The sequence below is a fragment of the Fukomys damarensis genome, unplaced genomic scaffold (genome assembly GCF_012274545.1).
Source record: "Fukomys damarensis isolate Sample0158 unplaced genomic scaffold, DMR_v1.0_HiC HiC_scaffold_37, whole genome shotgun sequence".
NCBI classification, from domain to species: domain Eukaryota; kingdom Metazoa; phylum Chordata; class Mammalia; order Rodentia; family Bathyergidae; genus Fukomys; species Fukomys damarensis.
In genome coordinates, this window is record NW_022900949.1 from 29,039,482 (window position 1) to 29,056,922 (window position 17,441).

Genomic DNA, 17,441 nt, shown 5'->3' on the forward strand with positions numbered 1-17,441 from the left:
GTGTGTGTGTGAGTGTGTGCAGGTGTGGAGAATCCAGTTTTTCAAGACAAAGTTGACACTGTTGTCTTATTGGCATGAACAAGCTTTTGATCTAGATGAAAGGGAGCTGAGGTGAAGACTCAGGAAAATGGAGGAACAGACTGCACATTTAGGGTGCTGCCTTTTCCAGCTCTGTCTATTATGTTGCTCTACTTTTTTCATCTTCTGGCAGTGCTGCTGTTTCCCAAGGTTATTCCTTGAGCCTCTTCCTCTCCCCTCATTTTCTTCCCTCCTCCTTCCCCCTCTTTCCCCTGAACTAGGGATCAAATCCGGACGCTGCTCTACCCCTTTATATTTTTTATTTTGAGACAAGGTCTTGCTAAGTTGCCCAGCTGGACTTGAACTTATAGTCCTCTTGCCTCAGCTTGTAATGAGATTACATTCTAGTAGAATAGATCAGGCAAGTCCTAAGTAAAAGAAACACGACTCAAGAAAATAAACAAATTGTACGATTTCAAATGATAGAGAATACATGTCTTACTGGTAGAGATTAAGAATATGGAAACCTTTCTCCTAGCTAGGGCTGATGGTGCATGGTAATTCCAAGACTCTGGGAGGCTGAGTCAGGAGAAACGTAAGTTAAGCCCAGCCTGGGCAACTTAGTGAGATCTTGCCTCAATAATAACAAGGGCTAAAGTTATAGCTCATTACAAAGGTCCTGGGTTCAATCCCCAATACAAAAGAAAAAAAAAAAAAAAGAAGAAGAAGAAGAAGACAGGGTGAATGGAGTACAGGGATAACATAGGACTGAGACCTTCAATCAATGTTATGCAACAGAGAGAGCAGCCCAGCCAACAGAGGCATGAGAAGTGGAGGGGATGCAGAGGGGGAAGATGAGACCTAGGGAGGCAAGGGACATGAATTCCAACACAAGATGAGGAGCTGCAGTGCAGGGGACAGGCAGGGCACAGGGAGCAGCCACTGCAGGGCTCTCGGAGCCAGGAAAGTAACAGCTGTGAGAGGCCTATATTCAAGGGTGAGTCAACCCGAGGAGGACGAACTAGATACAGAGAGGTAACAGGTGACATGCAAGAAGAGGTCAGTGTTGTCCAGGGACAGAGGAAGTGCAGCTCTTGAAGCCACCTCCTGTCATCCCACATGGGAAGGGCAAAAGAAGGACAGCATCTCTCTGGGCCTCGAGACAGATGGAGACAGCAGGATCACACTGCTGTCACAATAATGGAAAGAACCTGGAAGAGCTATCACAACAGTAAGAGTTTTCTTGTTTGTATTTTTGATGAAGATATGAGGGCTAATAGCTGAGGACAGAAGAGCTGAGAGTCCTGGGAGAGAGATCTGACAAGAAGGATCCGAAAGTGCAGGCCACAGCACCAGGTACACACTAGAGGCCCAGAGTGGTAGAAGCAGTGACAGCTGCACAATTCTCGGCATTCACTGAACTCCTGTACACTGTACACCTTAAAAGGGTGAACTCTGAGCCAGTGTAGTAGTGTACTCCTGTAATCCCAGCACTCTGAGAGGCTGGGTCAGGAAGACTGCAAGTTCAAGGCCCACCTGGGCAATTTAATAAGGCCCTGTCTCAAAATAAAAATAAAAGAGAAAATTTTATGGTACACATATACACTGTATCTCACTAAGTCTGTGACACAGAGGAATGTATGACTACGGAATAGGGAATGCTGAAAAAGCCAGGCACAGTGGCAAACATTTGTAGTCTCAGCTACTCAGGAGGCTTAGGTGGAAGATTCACCTGAGCCCATGAATTGAAGAACAGCCTGGGCCACAGAGCAAGGCTCTGTTTCAATATAAAAATAAATATATAAAAGAGAAAGGATCAGTGACATCCAACATCCACCCAAGGTTGCCTCTGCTCTGGCTTGGTTCTTCTCAGGTACAGGAAAGCATTAGTGAAGCTACACTAACTGCTGCAGACTGTCTCAGCCACACTAGGTGGAGTGATGGGGTGAGTCTGGTATGTGCCTGTATTCCGCACACCTGCTCTGGAGCACATGGGGCAGTCTGCAAGTCAAAGCAAGATCCCACAGAGTGAAGGACTCACTTCCTGTCTGCTGTTGAGAGTGTGGGCAGGTGTGGCCCACTGTCCCTGCATCCAACCCAAGAAGGGCAGGTAAGAAACATAGGCACTAAGAGCACATGGAGTCTCCCTGACCCATGGAATGAGAGCAATGTGAAAGGAATGGTCAGACGCAGCACCCTGACAACCTGGGGACAGGAGGGCATAAAACAAAGCCAAATACCTGTGTTTCTCCTCCTCCTCACTGGCGTTTGCTACTAATAACTACTGCAGTTTTCAGAAAAGCTGCCATCATCTTCCATTGCGCAGTTTTCACAGGAATGCTAAACAATTTTTTATAATAGCATCCTTCCAAACTCCAGCAACCAGGCCACCAAGTGTCTGAGGCTTTCTAGTTTGTGAGTTAAGTATCTGCCCTTATCTATATATAAATTAGCATATAACATATATACATACTCAGATCTTTTATAGGACAAGAAAGAAAGACAAATACAGGTGAATATAAGGGAAACTGTATGACCAGAATGTGTGATGGGTTGTGATGGGTTGTGATGGGTTGAAGAGTACCGAGAGGAAAATGAAGGAGGTGAAGAGACAGAGAGACAATGTGGACAGTGAATTACAAGAAAAAGCAGTCAGTAGGGCATGGTGGCATGTGCCTGTAATCTCAGCACTGAGGGAGGCTGAGGCAGACGGACTATAAGTTCAAGTCCAGCTGGGCAACTTAGCAAGACCTTGTCTCAAAATAAAAAATATAAAGGGGTAGAGCAGCCCCGGGTTTGATCCCTAGTTCAGGGGAAAGAGGGGGAAGGAGGAGGGAAGAAAATGAGGGGAGAGGAAGAGGCTCAAGGAATAACCTTGGGAAACAGCAGCACTGCCAGAAGATGAAAAAAGTAGAGCAACATAATAGACAGAGCTGGAAAAGGCAGCACCCTAAATGTGCAGTCTGTTCCTCCATTTTCCTGAGTCTTCACCTCAGCTCCCTTTCATCTAGATCAAAAGCTTGTTCATGCCAATAAGACAACAGTGTCAACTTTGTCTTGAAAAACTGGATTCTCCACACCTGCACACACTCACACACACACACACGCACACGCACACAGAGTAGAGCCAACAGCATCAAGTGACCATCTCTATCACCACGACACCTAAGTGCACTAGGCTAGTAGCACTTCTTTTGGTCCCTGCAGTTAAAGTACTATAAGCACACGCACACACAGTAGAGCCAACAGCATCAAATGACCATCTCTATCACCACGACACCTAAGTGCACTAGGCTAGTAGCACTTCTTTTGGTCCCTGCAGTTAAAGTACTATATTGAGAGAATACAGAACTGAATTTCTCAGTCAATAATATGCAAATTTCGTTTTCCCTCTCATTCAGAATGTTATAAAAAGGGGCTGGGGATTTAGCTCAGTGGTGCCACTACCTTCCTCACAAGTGCAAGGTCCTGAGTTCAATCCCTAGTACCCCCCCAGAAAAAGAATGCTATAAAAAGATTTTCTTCCAAAATCAGTTTAAAGTGAGATTAGAAAATATAATTACTTGATATGCCCAATTTAGTAGGATACAAAAATGTGTTTACTCCATTTTCTCAAAGGTGAGTGTGAGGTAGCTGCAAACTCTAGTCTTCGTAGCACACAGAGCTATAAGAACTCTATCCCCGCCCCCCTATTACTTCAATAAACAATCATTCAACAAGCCATCAACTGCTTTAATTTTTGAGACAGAGACTTGTTATATAGTTCAGATTGGCCTTGAACTTGTTATGTAGCCCAAGCTGGCCTCAAACTCAGTGGATGATCCTCCTGCCTCAGCTGCCACAGTGCTTGGATTACAGGTGTGTGCCACCACACCTAGCCTCAACTGCTTGCTTGCTTGCTTGCTTTCCTTCTTTCTTTATTTTTTGGTACCGGGGATCAAACTTAGGTCCTTGCGCTTGCAAGGCAGGTGGCGGAACTGCTGAGCTAAATCCCTGGCTCTTCAACTGCTTTTTGACACTGCTAGACTATAAAGCAGTTTTCCAAAGACAAAATCAAGCTCCAGCCAGGGTCCCTCCCATCCCAACTCCAGAGATGTGGGCACATGTGCCCAAGCCATGGGCCTACCTAGAAAAGAGCTGCACAGGTGTGCAACCTTCATCCAGAGTCCTGCCATACCATGGGTAAGTGCGCGCACATCCTGGGGAGCAGCTGTGTGGACCAGAGTGGTGCGGATCCCAGCCAGGGCCCCACCCCAAACTCAGAGGCTCGGGCTCATGTGCCCAAGCCACAGGTCTGCCTAGAAAAGAGCTGTACAGGCTCACAGGCTTCATCCAGAGTCCTGCCATACTATGCACCACAGCCAAGGACCCACCTGGAAAAGAACTACACAGACACACAAGCAACAGCCACAGGCTCATCCTGATACCATTAGTAAATGCCTGGAGACCCTAACCAGAAGCCTAGGCAGACAACAGGAACTGGGGTACACAGCCCCAGTCAAATGCCCCCCAGAGAATAGCTACATAGGAGACCCAGCAAGAGAAATGCCTACATACCATCACAAGTACACACAGACCCCAGCCAAAAGCCCGCCCAGACAACAGGTCAGCTCAGAGATATAGAAGGCCACCATTCTAAACCCAGAAACTGGTGTACTGGGGAGTAGCAGAGTAAAGGCTGCTCAGCGGCTTGCTGAGAATTGAAGACCACTAGATTAGCAAAAAGTTCCCTCAACAAAAGCAGAGCGGGCTGCATCTGTCGAAAAGAGAAGACATGGAAATAAGTCTCAGAACCAGACTTCCAGATCACCTAAGGCAACTACAAAGGGAAATGAGATGGAACAATCTGATCTCAACCACCTGGACTCCCTGAACTGGCAATGAAAGAAGATATGGAAAAACTGAAATCAGAAATAATTTCTCAGATAACAGCAGATATTGTGCCCATACTATAAGACACGATAAATAAATCTAGAGCAGATACAGATTTAAAAAAAAAGAAGAGCTGAGAAACATGATGGAATTCAAACAAAGAAAACAAATGGAATTCACAAAACAGATGCAAACAGATTTCCAGGAGATTAAAAATTCCACTGAAAGTTTACACAGCAGAACGAGCCAGTGAGAGGACAGAATCTGAGATATAGGAAATAGGATTACAGTTAGTGACCAGGAAAATAAAAATCTCTTAACTGTTCACAGAATTGCCGAAAACTTCCCAAATAGGGGAAAAGAACTTGACATACAGATAAGTGAGGCATATAGGACTCCAACTAGCCATAATAAAAAAAATATACATGTAGACATATAACAGTTAAGATTCCAGAAACCCAACAGAAGGACAAAATTCTACAAGCAGCTAGAGAAAAGAAACAAATTACAAGACAAAGTAAGGGCTGTCACAATTCCTGACAAAGCTACTATGATAAAAACAACATGGTACTGACAAAGAAACAGGCCTGAGGATGGAACAGATAAGACACAGAAACAATTCCAGACACACTCAGCCACCTCATCTTCAACAAAGGAGCCAAACACCCTCAATGGAGGAAAGATAAGCCTCTTTAATAAATGGTACTGGAAAAACTCGGTTTGAACTTGCCAAAGATTAAAAATAGACATATCTCTCACCATGCACTAAACTAAAATCAAAATGGATTAAAGATCTAAATATTAAGACAGAAACACTAAACCAGCTGGAAGAGGTTAGGTAGAACTCTTGAAGACATTGGTGTAGGAAAAGATTTCATGGACAAAACCTCAGTAAATTAGTACAATCAACAAGTGGGATCTCTTCTTATTAAAAAGCTTCTGCACAGCAACAGAAACAACCAATAATGTGAAGAGACAACCCACAATGTGGGAAAAATGCCACCAGCTCTTCCTCAGACAAATGTCTACTATCTAGAATATATAAAGAACTTTAAAGAGCAGACCTTCCAAATTTAAAGAAACCAATACAAAAATGGACATGTGAAATGAACAGACATCTCTCAAAGAAGTAGAAATACCAAATAAACATATGAAAAAATGTTCAACATCACTGGTCATTCGAGAGATGCAAATGAAAACAACACTGAGATTCCACCTCACCCCAGAAAGAATGGCTGCTATCATGAAATCAACCAATAACAAATGCTGGTAGGGCTGTGGGGAAAAAGGAAGCCTGCTTCACTGCTAGTGGGAGGGTAGACCTCAAAGAACTAGGATTGGTGGTCCCATTTGACCCAGCTATCCCCCAAAGTATTAAAATAATCATACCACAGTGATATATGTGATGCACGTTCATAACAGCACAATTTGTGATTGCTAAAACTTGGAAGTAGGCTAACTGCCCATCAACAGGAGACTGAATAAAGACAAAGTGTTTTTTAAAATATAAAATGGTGTACTACTCAGCCATAAAGAATGAGAAACTAGAGACATTTATAGCTAAATGGATGTACACTGAGGCAATTCTCAAGTGAAATAAATAGGATGCATAGGTTTAAATACTGAATAATTTCTCTAGTATGAGAAATTGAAAGTGTAAGTAAGGACTAAAAGGGATAATAGATAATGTGAAAGAGGAAGAAAAGGAGCAAAGGGGAAGGAGAAGTGGGATGGGTAGGGAAAAAGAAAGATGGGCATGGAATTAATATGAAAAAAAGAAAAAATGGAAACAAAATCTTTGCAGCTAGGGAGAGGTGGAGGGGTTAAAGGGAGAGCAGGGGAATGGGGAAAAAATAAGAATCAAGATAGATTATGTAAAGGTGCAAATTTCCAATGATGAATGTCATTACATTGCATACCTTAAATGTACCAATAAAATTAATTTTTAAAAATAATAAAAGAAAAACTCAAGACCTCATAACATTTAATTTTTTACAAAGTAGATAAACATGGGAAAGGTTATATATGTGTCTGCGTATCTGATGCAGGTTGTAGAAAGGATTAAACAGAAACACCACAAAAGAGGGATATCTTCTTGGAAAACTACAACTAAGCAAAATAACAGAATATTTTAGTCACTTTTTATTAGCAATTACCAATTCAAAATAAGTACTACTCAAAATTAAAGAAAAGGGCCAGGGATTTAGCTCAGTGGCACCACACCTGCCTTGGAAGCGCAAGGTTGAGAGTTTGATCCCCGGAACCACACACACACACACACACACACACACACACACACACACATACACAAAATTAGAGAAAAAGCAATATTAAATCCTTACTCATTTGTACCTTGCCTACTTGTCATTTCAACTGACGCAAACCCTACCAAGGGGCTGCATAGTTTCAAAACTAAAATAAGTAATTTGAGTCTATCCCAATGGCATTAATGGTGGGATTTAAACCAGCAATAAAATAGCAAACCAAACATTTCCAAGTACGGTCGCTGTGACTATCCAGTATTATAGCATAACTCTAGCCAAAGGTCCTCCCGCAGGAGGAAATGTGAGTTACATGCCACTCTGCTCTGTTGCACTGTCTCCTACATCAGCTGTGGAGTCCAGCTGCCAGCTGAAATGAGTGTTTAATTAAAATTTCAGCAAGAAAAGAACCGATGCTCTGTGATAACCCTAGAAGCACTCACCACTATTTTTGAAAAGTGTGTATTCACCTTGCTGCAGAGGCGGAGTGTTGGTGCTGGGGTTCTGACTGGTGGGCGGTGTGGAGCTGCTGGCGGTGGTGGCAGTGACAAGTCGGACATAATGGAACTTGCTGCCAGGCACTTGGATCTGTTGGACATTGGGCGAAGTGGCCAGAGGAATAATTGTCTTGAACTGAGACGTGCTCACACCTCCAACAGTGATGGTCTGCACCGCTGATTTTACTGCCTGTTAACACAAAAAAAACAGCTAGCGTTAATCCAGATGCAACTTTCTTGCTCTTTGAACTTAGGACAGTTGCCCAAGTAATAAAGAACGCTCCTGGACTTCATCAAAACTGCTAAAAGAAACAAGCTGTTCAAAGATAAACAAGAGAATAATAATGAATATAAGGGTAAAATCTACATTTATGAGTTCTACCTCCCATTGCTAGTAAACTTCCTTGACAGTCCAGGTCACATGACTTGCTAAAGAGAAATTATTACGTAATTTATAGTAACTTACACAATTTTGACACTGTTAGGTAAAATTTATAAGAAAAAAAGTTTTAAATTTCCACAATTAAGTTCCATATTCCAAAGAAGGAAAAGAGGATATAGATTATCTCCCCCAGAGTAATATAATAATGTTTATATTCACATGGTCCAGAGAAGTAAAAGATCCCTCCCAAAAAGCCTAGCTAATATCCTTATCAGGTCCAGTCAATGCTGAAAGGCTTACAATACCCATTCCCAGATTAAAAAAAAATATCCACTTACCATACATCAGGATGCAAATTCAGTAGCAACCACCCTAACACTGGTTGTCTAGGGAAACTTACCAGTTTTTAGGTGAATTAGATCTTAGCCAATATAATCATTTTAATTAATTTTAATCCTTTCCTTCAGTTGGACAGAAAGCAGTAAGACTCCAAAACATCAGATGGAGAGAAGAAACAAGTCCTCTGAGAGGTTCCTAACTCAGGTATAGTACACTGCATCCAAAACTAGTTGTATTTATTATTCTCTAAAAGGCTACACACCTGCTCTACAGAAAAAAAGGTCCTTACCTGATCTACAGAAAGCCTTTATGGTAGAAGACAATAGCCATACCATGAAGGCTCTTTGCTATATTCACTACGAGAAGAGTAACTTACAAAAATCATTATTTTTTAATTTGTTTGTTTGGGTTTTGTTTTTTGCTTTTGCTTTTTTGGTACCGGGGATAAAACTCAGGGCCTTGCACTTATGAGACAGGCATGATGCCATTGAGCTAAATCCCCCCAGTCCCACAAACATTCTTAAATGTTTGAACTTTTCCATAAAAGTCAAGGAAAAAACAAAAAAGAGAATGTCCTTTGAAAGTTAAAAGATATTACAGTCCAAGGAGATTATTTTGGCCTAATTCATGTATTACCATTTGGCAGAGGCACCAAGAAGCCAACTCAAAGACAGAGCTAACAATACCCACAGCTGTCAGTGAATGAAAACAGAAAGCACGAAGAATAAAATGGATGCTACTGAAAGCTCAAGTAACCTACAGGGTCAGTATGTACACTGTCATCTATCAGCTCAAAATGGGCACAGAGCACTGTCCTAAGAACAAGATGTTTCAAACAGTAACAGTTCCACCTGTCAGGCTTCATGCACCTGGAGAACAGTAAAAAAACATCACACAGATGAACTGCTTTGAAGCTGCGAACCACATCATGAGGTAGCTGTAGCCTAGCAAGTTTGCATAGTGCCGTATTTTTTCCTAAATTGTGCATACTTAAGGCGTATCTGTAAGGGACACATACCTGTTAAATGGTTACAAGAGCAAGGCAAATTAACATGCCCCTCATCTCACACAGATGCCCTTTTTTTGTGTGTGGCAAGAGCAGCTAGAATCTGTTAATACAGCAGGAACCCTAAATACAGTCCAATTGTATCACCTCTAGTCCTGTTTGTTGCCACAGGAACCCTGGCCTAGTTCTGCTCCACATTTGCAACTTTGTATCCTCTCACCTCCTTCTCCCCACTTCCTCTGCTGCTGGCAGCCCATCTCCACTCCCCCTGGGAAATGCAGTTTTATTCTGTCTCTGTATAGGTACTTTTTCATTTAGATTCTATTAAGTGACATCATGCACTCCACTGTGGCAAATGGCGAGTTCTTTTTTAAAGCCAAATAATATTCCACAGTGTGTGTGTGTGTGTGCGTGTGTGTGCGCGTGTGTGTGTGGAGAGAGAGAGAGAGAGAGATTGATTCTGTACCCACTCATCTATCAGTGGACACTTAGGATGTTGTGAGTGACCTGCAGTGACGTGGGCTGCCTATCTGGGAGGTGGTGACTTCACTCCCTTTGGGTGTATATCCACAACAGCTGCTGGGTCACACAGTGGCACTTTCTTCCCTAGAGGCACAGCACTGCTCTGTGGTGCAGACTAATCTCAAACTCGCAGGTTTGACCTCCTGAATGGATGGGGCTGTCTTCATACACTAACACATCAGCTATATGTCATCGCTTTAGAAACCTCCAGTCTTCCCTCAGGTCTGCCCCAAACTGCATTCCCAATACTATGTAGGGCTCCCTCCTCCCAACACGGTGGTTGACACCCATCTTTTAGCATTTTGTTAGTAGCCATCCTACGAGGCCTGAAGTGGACTCACACTGCCCTAACGATGAATGATGTTGAGCACCTTTTCATCTATCTGGTGACCATTTTTATATCTTCTTTGGAGAAATCTCTAGGCCCTTTATCCCTTTTTGGGGGGTGGGAGGTAGCAGGGATCAAAATCCTTGCACTTGTGAGGCAGGTGGTGGCACCAATGAGCTAAATCCCCAGCCCCTTTGCCCATTTTTCGACTGGATTATTTATTCTTCTTTCATGAGCTGTACGAGGTTGCTCCCACCCCGTACCAGGAATTAAACTCAGGACCTTGCGCTTGCCAGGCAGGCACAGTGCCACTAAACTACATCCCCAGCCTGAAGTTGTTATGAGTGCTTTACAAATTTTGGATTATCAGACTTTTACCAGGTAATACTTTGCAGACTTTTTTCCCCAATCTATGAGCTACTCTCTTATTTTGTTGTTTCCTTTGCTGTGCAGAGCGTTTTAGTCTGACAGTCCCAGTTCTTTATTCTTGCTTTTACAACGTGCACTTTATGGTGTGATATGCCCCCACCAACACACCCCATCAAAAAAAAAAAAAAAATCACCGACAAGCCCAATATTCAGGAGCACTTCCCGTTGACTCCTCGGAGTTTCAGGGATTCTGCTCTTACATAGGCCTTTGGTCCACTTTCGAGTGGTTTTATGTTCGATGTCAGACAAGGGTCTGACCTCGTTCTCTTAAACATGGTAAACTTGTTTTCCCAGCACCATTTTTGTTGACTATCCTTTCCCCACAATATACTTTTTTTGTCTCTTTACATTAAACTTTCTGTATCCTAAATGTCCAGAAACAACTTTTATAAGCTATATATAATTGGATCTTTTTAAAGAAAAAAAAAGGCACAGTGGCACACCTGTAATCTCAGCACTCAGGAGGCTGAGGCAAGAGGACCTCTATGAGTTCAAGGCCAGCCCATACTACATATTGTGACTCCCATCTCAATCCCCACCCCTCAAAAAAGACTTGACTAGTCTTTAAATCAGTACAGTAGAGGGCCGGGGACTTAGCTCAGCGGTTCGGTGGCCTGCCTTGCAAGTCCAAGGACCCGAGTTCAATCCCTGGTACCAAAAAAAAAAAAAATCAGTACAGTAGATAAGTCTGTTTACATTTAGCATAGCCAACTAAACATCTGGATTTAAATCAATCAATCTATTATCTCCTATTCAAACCATCCATCATCTTCTGTCCTTTTCCTTTCCCTTCTTGATTTCCTTAGGATGAATATTCTACTGGTGCTGGGATGCAGCTCAGCAGTAGAGCACTCGCCTGCTATGCTTGAGGCCCTGGGTTCAATACCCAGTACCCCTGTTATTTCATTTTCCCTGCATTTGCTTTTTATTTATACATTATGCTACTATACTTTAAGTGGTTACCATAGAGATTATAATATACAACACACAGATACAATTTAGTACTTACAATAAAAGCATGCACTTTTGGTGCTGTTGTTAAGTATTTTAATTCCATATATAATTTAAACTTTACAAGACAGTCTACTAGCTACACCTACAAAACTTACCCTTACATCACTTCCTATGTCTCCATGCTTCCATTCAGGATCATTTTTCCTCTGTCTAAAGAGTTCAGTACAGGACTTCCTTAAGTGTAAGGGTACTGACAAAAAACTCTCAAAATGGTACTTAATTCTTTCTTTATCTGTGGATCCAGTCTGCTGATAAACACATCTACTGACTGAGTTCTCCACTTGTTTTAAATGTTCAGTTTGAAAATACTCTGTGAGCTAAGTATGATGGTGCATACCTATAATCTCAGCTACTCCAAAGGCTAAGGCCAGAAGGATCTTGAGATTGAGGCCAACCTAGGCAGCTAGAAAGACTCTTGTCTCTAAGTAAAAACAGAAAGGGGTGAGGATGTAGCTCAGTGATAAAGTGCTTGCTTAGCATGTATGAGGTCTGCGGTTCAATCACTAAAATTAAGGAAAGAAAAGGAAAAGAAGTGATTGGATTCATCTAATTTCCCTTTACGGTTGCTAGTTGTTTGCCGAAATTGCTCATTCTTGATAGCTAAACTCTTGAGTATACAATCCTAGTTATATGTGAAGTCTGAGTATGAAAACTCCATTACTATGTCTCTTGCCTTTGAATCATGTGGTCTAGTCTCCTAGTATGGCTGATATTCATCACTGTCATGGAAAAGTTAAGGGGATAAGCTGTGGCTCTGAATGGTACTGAGTGACTCAGGGGACTTCACCTTGGATGCTGGCATGCAGCACAAAGTAAGGGCAGAGAATCCTAAACCAGCCCCACACTAACTGGGGTGACCATGGTGGGGCTTCAGGCCCAAGGTCCTGTCTGTGTCCAGTCAGCACCCACTCCATGCGACAGCACCCCCAGGGCACCAACAGGACCTGTGTGGCCTTGTTCCTAGGGCTGAGCCCAAGCTTTTGTCCACAGACCCGTAAGACCGACAATTGCTCAGATCCTCTACTTGGCCACGACACTTTCTGCTCTCGACCACAACTTACCAATCAGCACTTGCCTTAAGGGCAACTGCTACCTGGAGTGTCAGATGGCTCCCTTTACCCAGGATGGTGGCTCTGAAGTGCTGGCTCTTTTGGTAGGTCTCCTAAGCCTTCAAACAGATTATTAAAATCCACGGCACTCTTTTAGTTATTCTTGGTGAGAAGTCTGGTCTGCAATAAACTGTTTCTGTCTATCGGAAAGTAGAAAAATCCTGTCACATGCCTATAATCCCAGCACTCAGGAGGCTCAGGCAAGAGGATCATGAGTTCAAGGCCAGCATGGGCTACATAGTGATTTTAATGCCTGACTACATAAAGAGGCCCTGTCTCAAACATAATACAACACAACAGAAAATCCAGACTGTCAAGTTCCATCATTCCTTAGTTTATGGCAGGGGGTAAAAAACTAAACTTCAGAAAATGGGAAAATGATATTTTCCTCAGGATTGTTGGGAAGAAGAAATGAGTTAAATTATGTAAAATGCAGATGACAGTAGTATCTCAGTTTATAAACTTAATTTATTTTACAACTTTGGAGAAGATGGCTACATTTCTGTTTGTGTAAGGAAGACAGCTATGGCTGTGTTTGTCACCTGATGTGGCCTTTGCAAACAGAAGGAAAATTTACAAAACACTTTTGTGAACCAAACTATTTGCAAACAGAAGCACTCGTCAACTGAGGTATCACTGTGTAAGTAACATGTCATATAGTGCAATGCTCAGTAAAAGTGAGCCACTATTTATATCACCATTAATATGACCACTTCACATAGGGATACTGAAGCTTGGGCAAGCGAGGTAACTTCCTCAAGGTCACACAGCTAGCAAGGAACATGGCGCTAGACGTGAAACAGATCCAACTCCAACACCCATTCTCTTAAAACATTATACTGTACCCTACTGTAGGTGTTGATGAATAATTATTTTTTCTTCAGGTTTTTTCTATTGGTACATTTGCAGTATGTAATGGCTGTATTAATGGTGGGGAGTTGGTACGTGTGCACAACACATCTTAGTTCTCTTTTCATCTCCTCCAATAGTTATTAACTGAATAAAACAGCATCCAGTCCTTAAGGACGATGTCAAGAACTAAAATAACACGTTTGTCACTAAGGAACACAAAATTATGTTTGAATTAGCATACTGAACAGAATGATCATAATTTTTGTAATGTAAAAATTTTATAATAATTTTCTTTTTTTTTTAGTACCGGGAATCAAACTCAGGACCTTCCACTTGCCAGGCAGATGAAGCACTGCTGAGCTAGGTCCCTGGCCCTAATAATTTTAGACTTAAAGAACAATCCCCCTATACCCTTCCCAAATATATTAACATCTTACCACCCATTGAATGTTACCAAAGACAGGAACCTGACATTTGGCACAGCACTGCTGGCCACACTATAGAACACTCTGCATTCATGTGTGTTTTGATGCCCTACTCTAGGTAACTGTCACTTGCAGAGATTCAGGTAATCAACACCACCATTGACACAGGAACCTTCCAGGCACAATCCAACAGTCACACTTGGCTCTAACCAGGCAACCTCTGGTGAGGCCACATTGTCAACATTTGGAATGTGAAGTAGCTCATAAAAGTTGATAGTTAAATACAGCGAAAGACAGAAGAACTAAAGTACACTTCACTGCTGGACAGAGCTGTCATAAGTTGTACCTTACTTGAATGAGAGGCCTGAGAAACTCCACGAGAGCCTCCCTAAACACACTCCATGGCTGCAAAGCACTTCATATCATTCAAAAAATACCTTGCTATAGTTCTCTTTCCTAAACCATCTCTCTAATAGTAGGATAAAAGCCAACACCGTAACCAAAATTCAAAACAGCTATGTTAAATATGTTCTTAAAATAGTGGACTTAAAGGATTTGATTTAATTGGTATTACTTCCTAAGCCATTTCTTAAACATTAATATCACAATTATGTATTTAAGACAGTTTCTTTGTTATTTTCTGCTTGGCAAATACTGTATCAGATATCCTTACTTAACTATAGATTTACCCAAAAGAAAAAGAAAATGAAACATTCTCTTTTTGTTTCTCAAATAGGGGCTTTTTTAACTTGGTAATTTGGGGAGATACAGAAAGATAGATGATAGGCATAAATAGCTCAATCATCACCCAAAAACATTGAATTTCTAAGGACACATATCATATGCTTTTCAAAATTTGTGATGTTTATGAGCTAATCATCATAACTGTGTTATCCTAATTCTTAAACTTTTCATTAGTAAACCTATGAAGATACAAATTTGTGAACTTTAAATTTGTCAAGCTAAAAGAAACAACCGAGAAGAAATATTATGTGTTTATATTACTAACTATTGTGGTTTATATCTAGATATCCCCCAAAGTTTCACGCACTCAAAGGCTTTTGGGAGGTGACTAGATTATGGAGGGAGTGATCTTCACCAGTGGATTGGTAGGCTGAAGAGTTTATAGCTAACCACTGTTGGGAGGAAGCCAGGTCTAGGAGCTGGTCACTGGGAATGTAGCCTGGGAAGGTCCTGTTCCTGCTTCCTTCCTTGATCTCTCTGCTCCTGCCACACGTTGAGTTTCTCTGCCAGGATCCTCTGCCATGCTGCCCTGCATGGAGCCAGCTGACTATAAACTGAAATCTCCACAAACTCAAGCCAAAATAAACTTCCTTAGCATTGCAGGTGTAAGGTATTGTGTCTCAGGGACAAGAAAGTAACTAAGACACTAATGACAGAGACATACTTTAAGATGCCTAATAGGACATTCAGGACTGACTTATTGACTGGTAAAATATTATAAAATAATTGAAAGACATTCATTTGCTGTTTTCATAACCATTAATTCAACTTTTGTTTTATTCAGTTTCATATGACAGTGACAAGGGTGAGTAATTTCATGTGTGTGTGATGTCAGCCAACAGAACCTACTACCTTGCTTACCTAACTAATCAAGGTCTCCTACCCAGGCACAAGGCTAAAGAATGCAAGCACGATTCACTCACATCCATTTATGTAATAATGGAACAAGTTGAATAACCATATGAGACAAAATTAGAGAAAATGCTTTATGAAATGACATGAAAAGGGAACAGCCTGCTAAATAGTAAAACATGCTATCAAGATAGGGTAAACAAGACAACGTAGGATTTGTGTGGGAATCAAGTGCTAAACATCAAAGGAATAGGGCCGGAGATTTAGCTCAGTGCTTCCGCCACCTGCCTCCCAAGCACAAAGATCTGAGTTCAATCCCCAGTACCAAAAACAAACAAACAAAAGATCAAAGGAACAGATAAAAGAATCCATATACAGAAGATTCCATGAGGAAATCTAGCATATGAAGTGAATGGGGACATTGAATTATTCAATAAGCAATGTAGATTAGCTAGTTTGAAGAAAAAAGCTGATTTCAATAGCTCACTCCTAACAGATTCCACAAGGATCAGAGACTCAAGCTAAACAACCCAAAAGTGGCATAAGACTGACACACAGTGCAACAGAATAGAACAGAAGATCTACAACTCCCTCAAATCCAGGCAAAAATGTGCAACAAAGGTGCCAGAGAAGGAAAAGTCTTTCCAACAATGTAGGAAAAACTAGATATCTACATGCAAAAGAAAAGAAAAAAAAAAAGTGGCACTCTAATCCAATACCATGTACAAAAATCAACTCAAAAGTGATCCACAACCAAAATGTAAATGCAAAACTATAAAGTTATTAGAAGAAAACAAAAGGCAAAGCTTCACAACATTGGATTCGGCAATGACTTCTTGGATATAACACCAAAGGTGTAGGCAACAAAAGAAAACTGACAAATAGAACAAAAAATAAATAAAAATTTGTAGATCAAAAGACACAACATTCTCCCGGCCCAGCCACCATCGCTCCAGAGCCAGGAAGGTAGCCATGTGGGCGCCCCTGAACCCCCATAACTCCCAATACACACACACACACACACACACACACACACACACCCGCGCGCACTGGCAGACCTGCTGACTGTGCCAATCTTTGGACCCACTCTGCAGAGGCAAAGGTGGTTACCACGGGTATTTTTCTGAGTTCCCAACTTTGAACATCTTTAAAGAAAGGGAGTGGGAAACCTGTAGCAGAACCGTGTGGAGTTCAACCATTCAGAAGGTTGGGAAACTCCATCTGGGCCACGCAGCCTGAGGTCAGTCTGTGTCATGGGGTTCAGCCATCAGCTAACTGAGATCAGGGGTATTGCGTCCTCGCTCTGTCTGAGCTGTTAAATGGTAAATATACTATATTGAAATTTTGTTCACTGCAGACATGTTCTGGACTGCTTCTTGATTTCAATTTAATTCAAATGATTTAAGGGTGATAGATTAGTGACTACCACAGGTGGTCAGTTTCCAAGTTGTGCTTGATCTTAATATGTTGCTGATTGTATCAGATGGGGTAAAGCATTGCGGTTGATTTGATGAGCTGTTTTCTCTGATGTTATAAAGATGAGGATGTCTGTGGGTCCTTAGTTATCTTCTATAACTGAGAGTCTATCTTCGCATTCTTTTATTCTGTTGCGTACACTTTCAGTGGAGTGTTTAATCTCCTGGATATCCATTTGAATCTGTTTTATGGATTCCATTTCTTTCCTACGTTGGGCGTTTATTTTTTCCATTTCTTTCCTATGCTGGGCCTTCATGGCTTCTATCATGGTCCTGAGCTCATCTATTTTTCTGTCAGTTTCTGCTCTAGAGTCTC

The 17,441-nt window shown here is 41.6% G+C and overlaps 1 protein-coding gene across 4 annotated transcripts in view; it reads right to left on the reverse strand.

Moving 5' to 3' along the window:
- The window catches only part of Lin54 (lin-54 DREAM MuvB core complex component), a 62,001-nt gene that overhangs the window by 12,546 nt on the left and 32,014 nt on the right, over positions 1–17,441 (reverse strand). For 2 of the 4 annotated variants that reach the window (XM_010617248.2, XM_010617247.2), the window contains one exon: positions 7,595–7,838. In XM_010617248.2, coding sequence (XP_010615550.1) covers positions 7,595–7,838 — 244 coding nt within the window. The remainder of the gene's footprint in view (positions 1–7,594; positions 7,839–17,441) is intronic. The other 2 variants (XM_010617251.3, XM_010617250.2) reach the window with 1 other exon arrangement.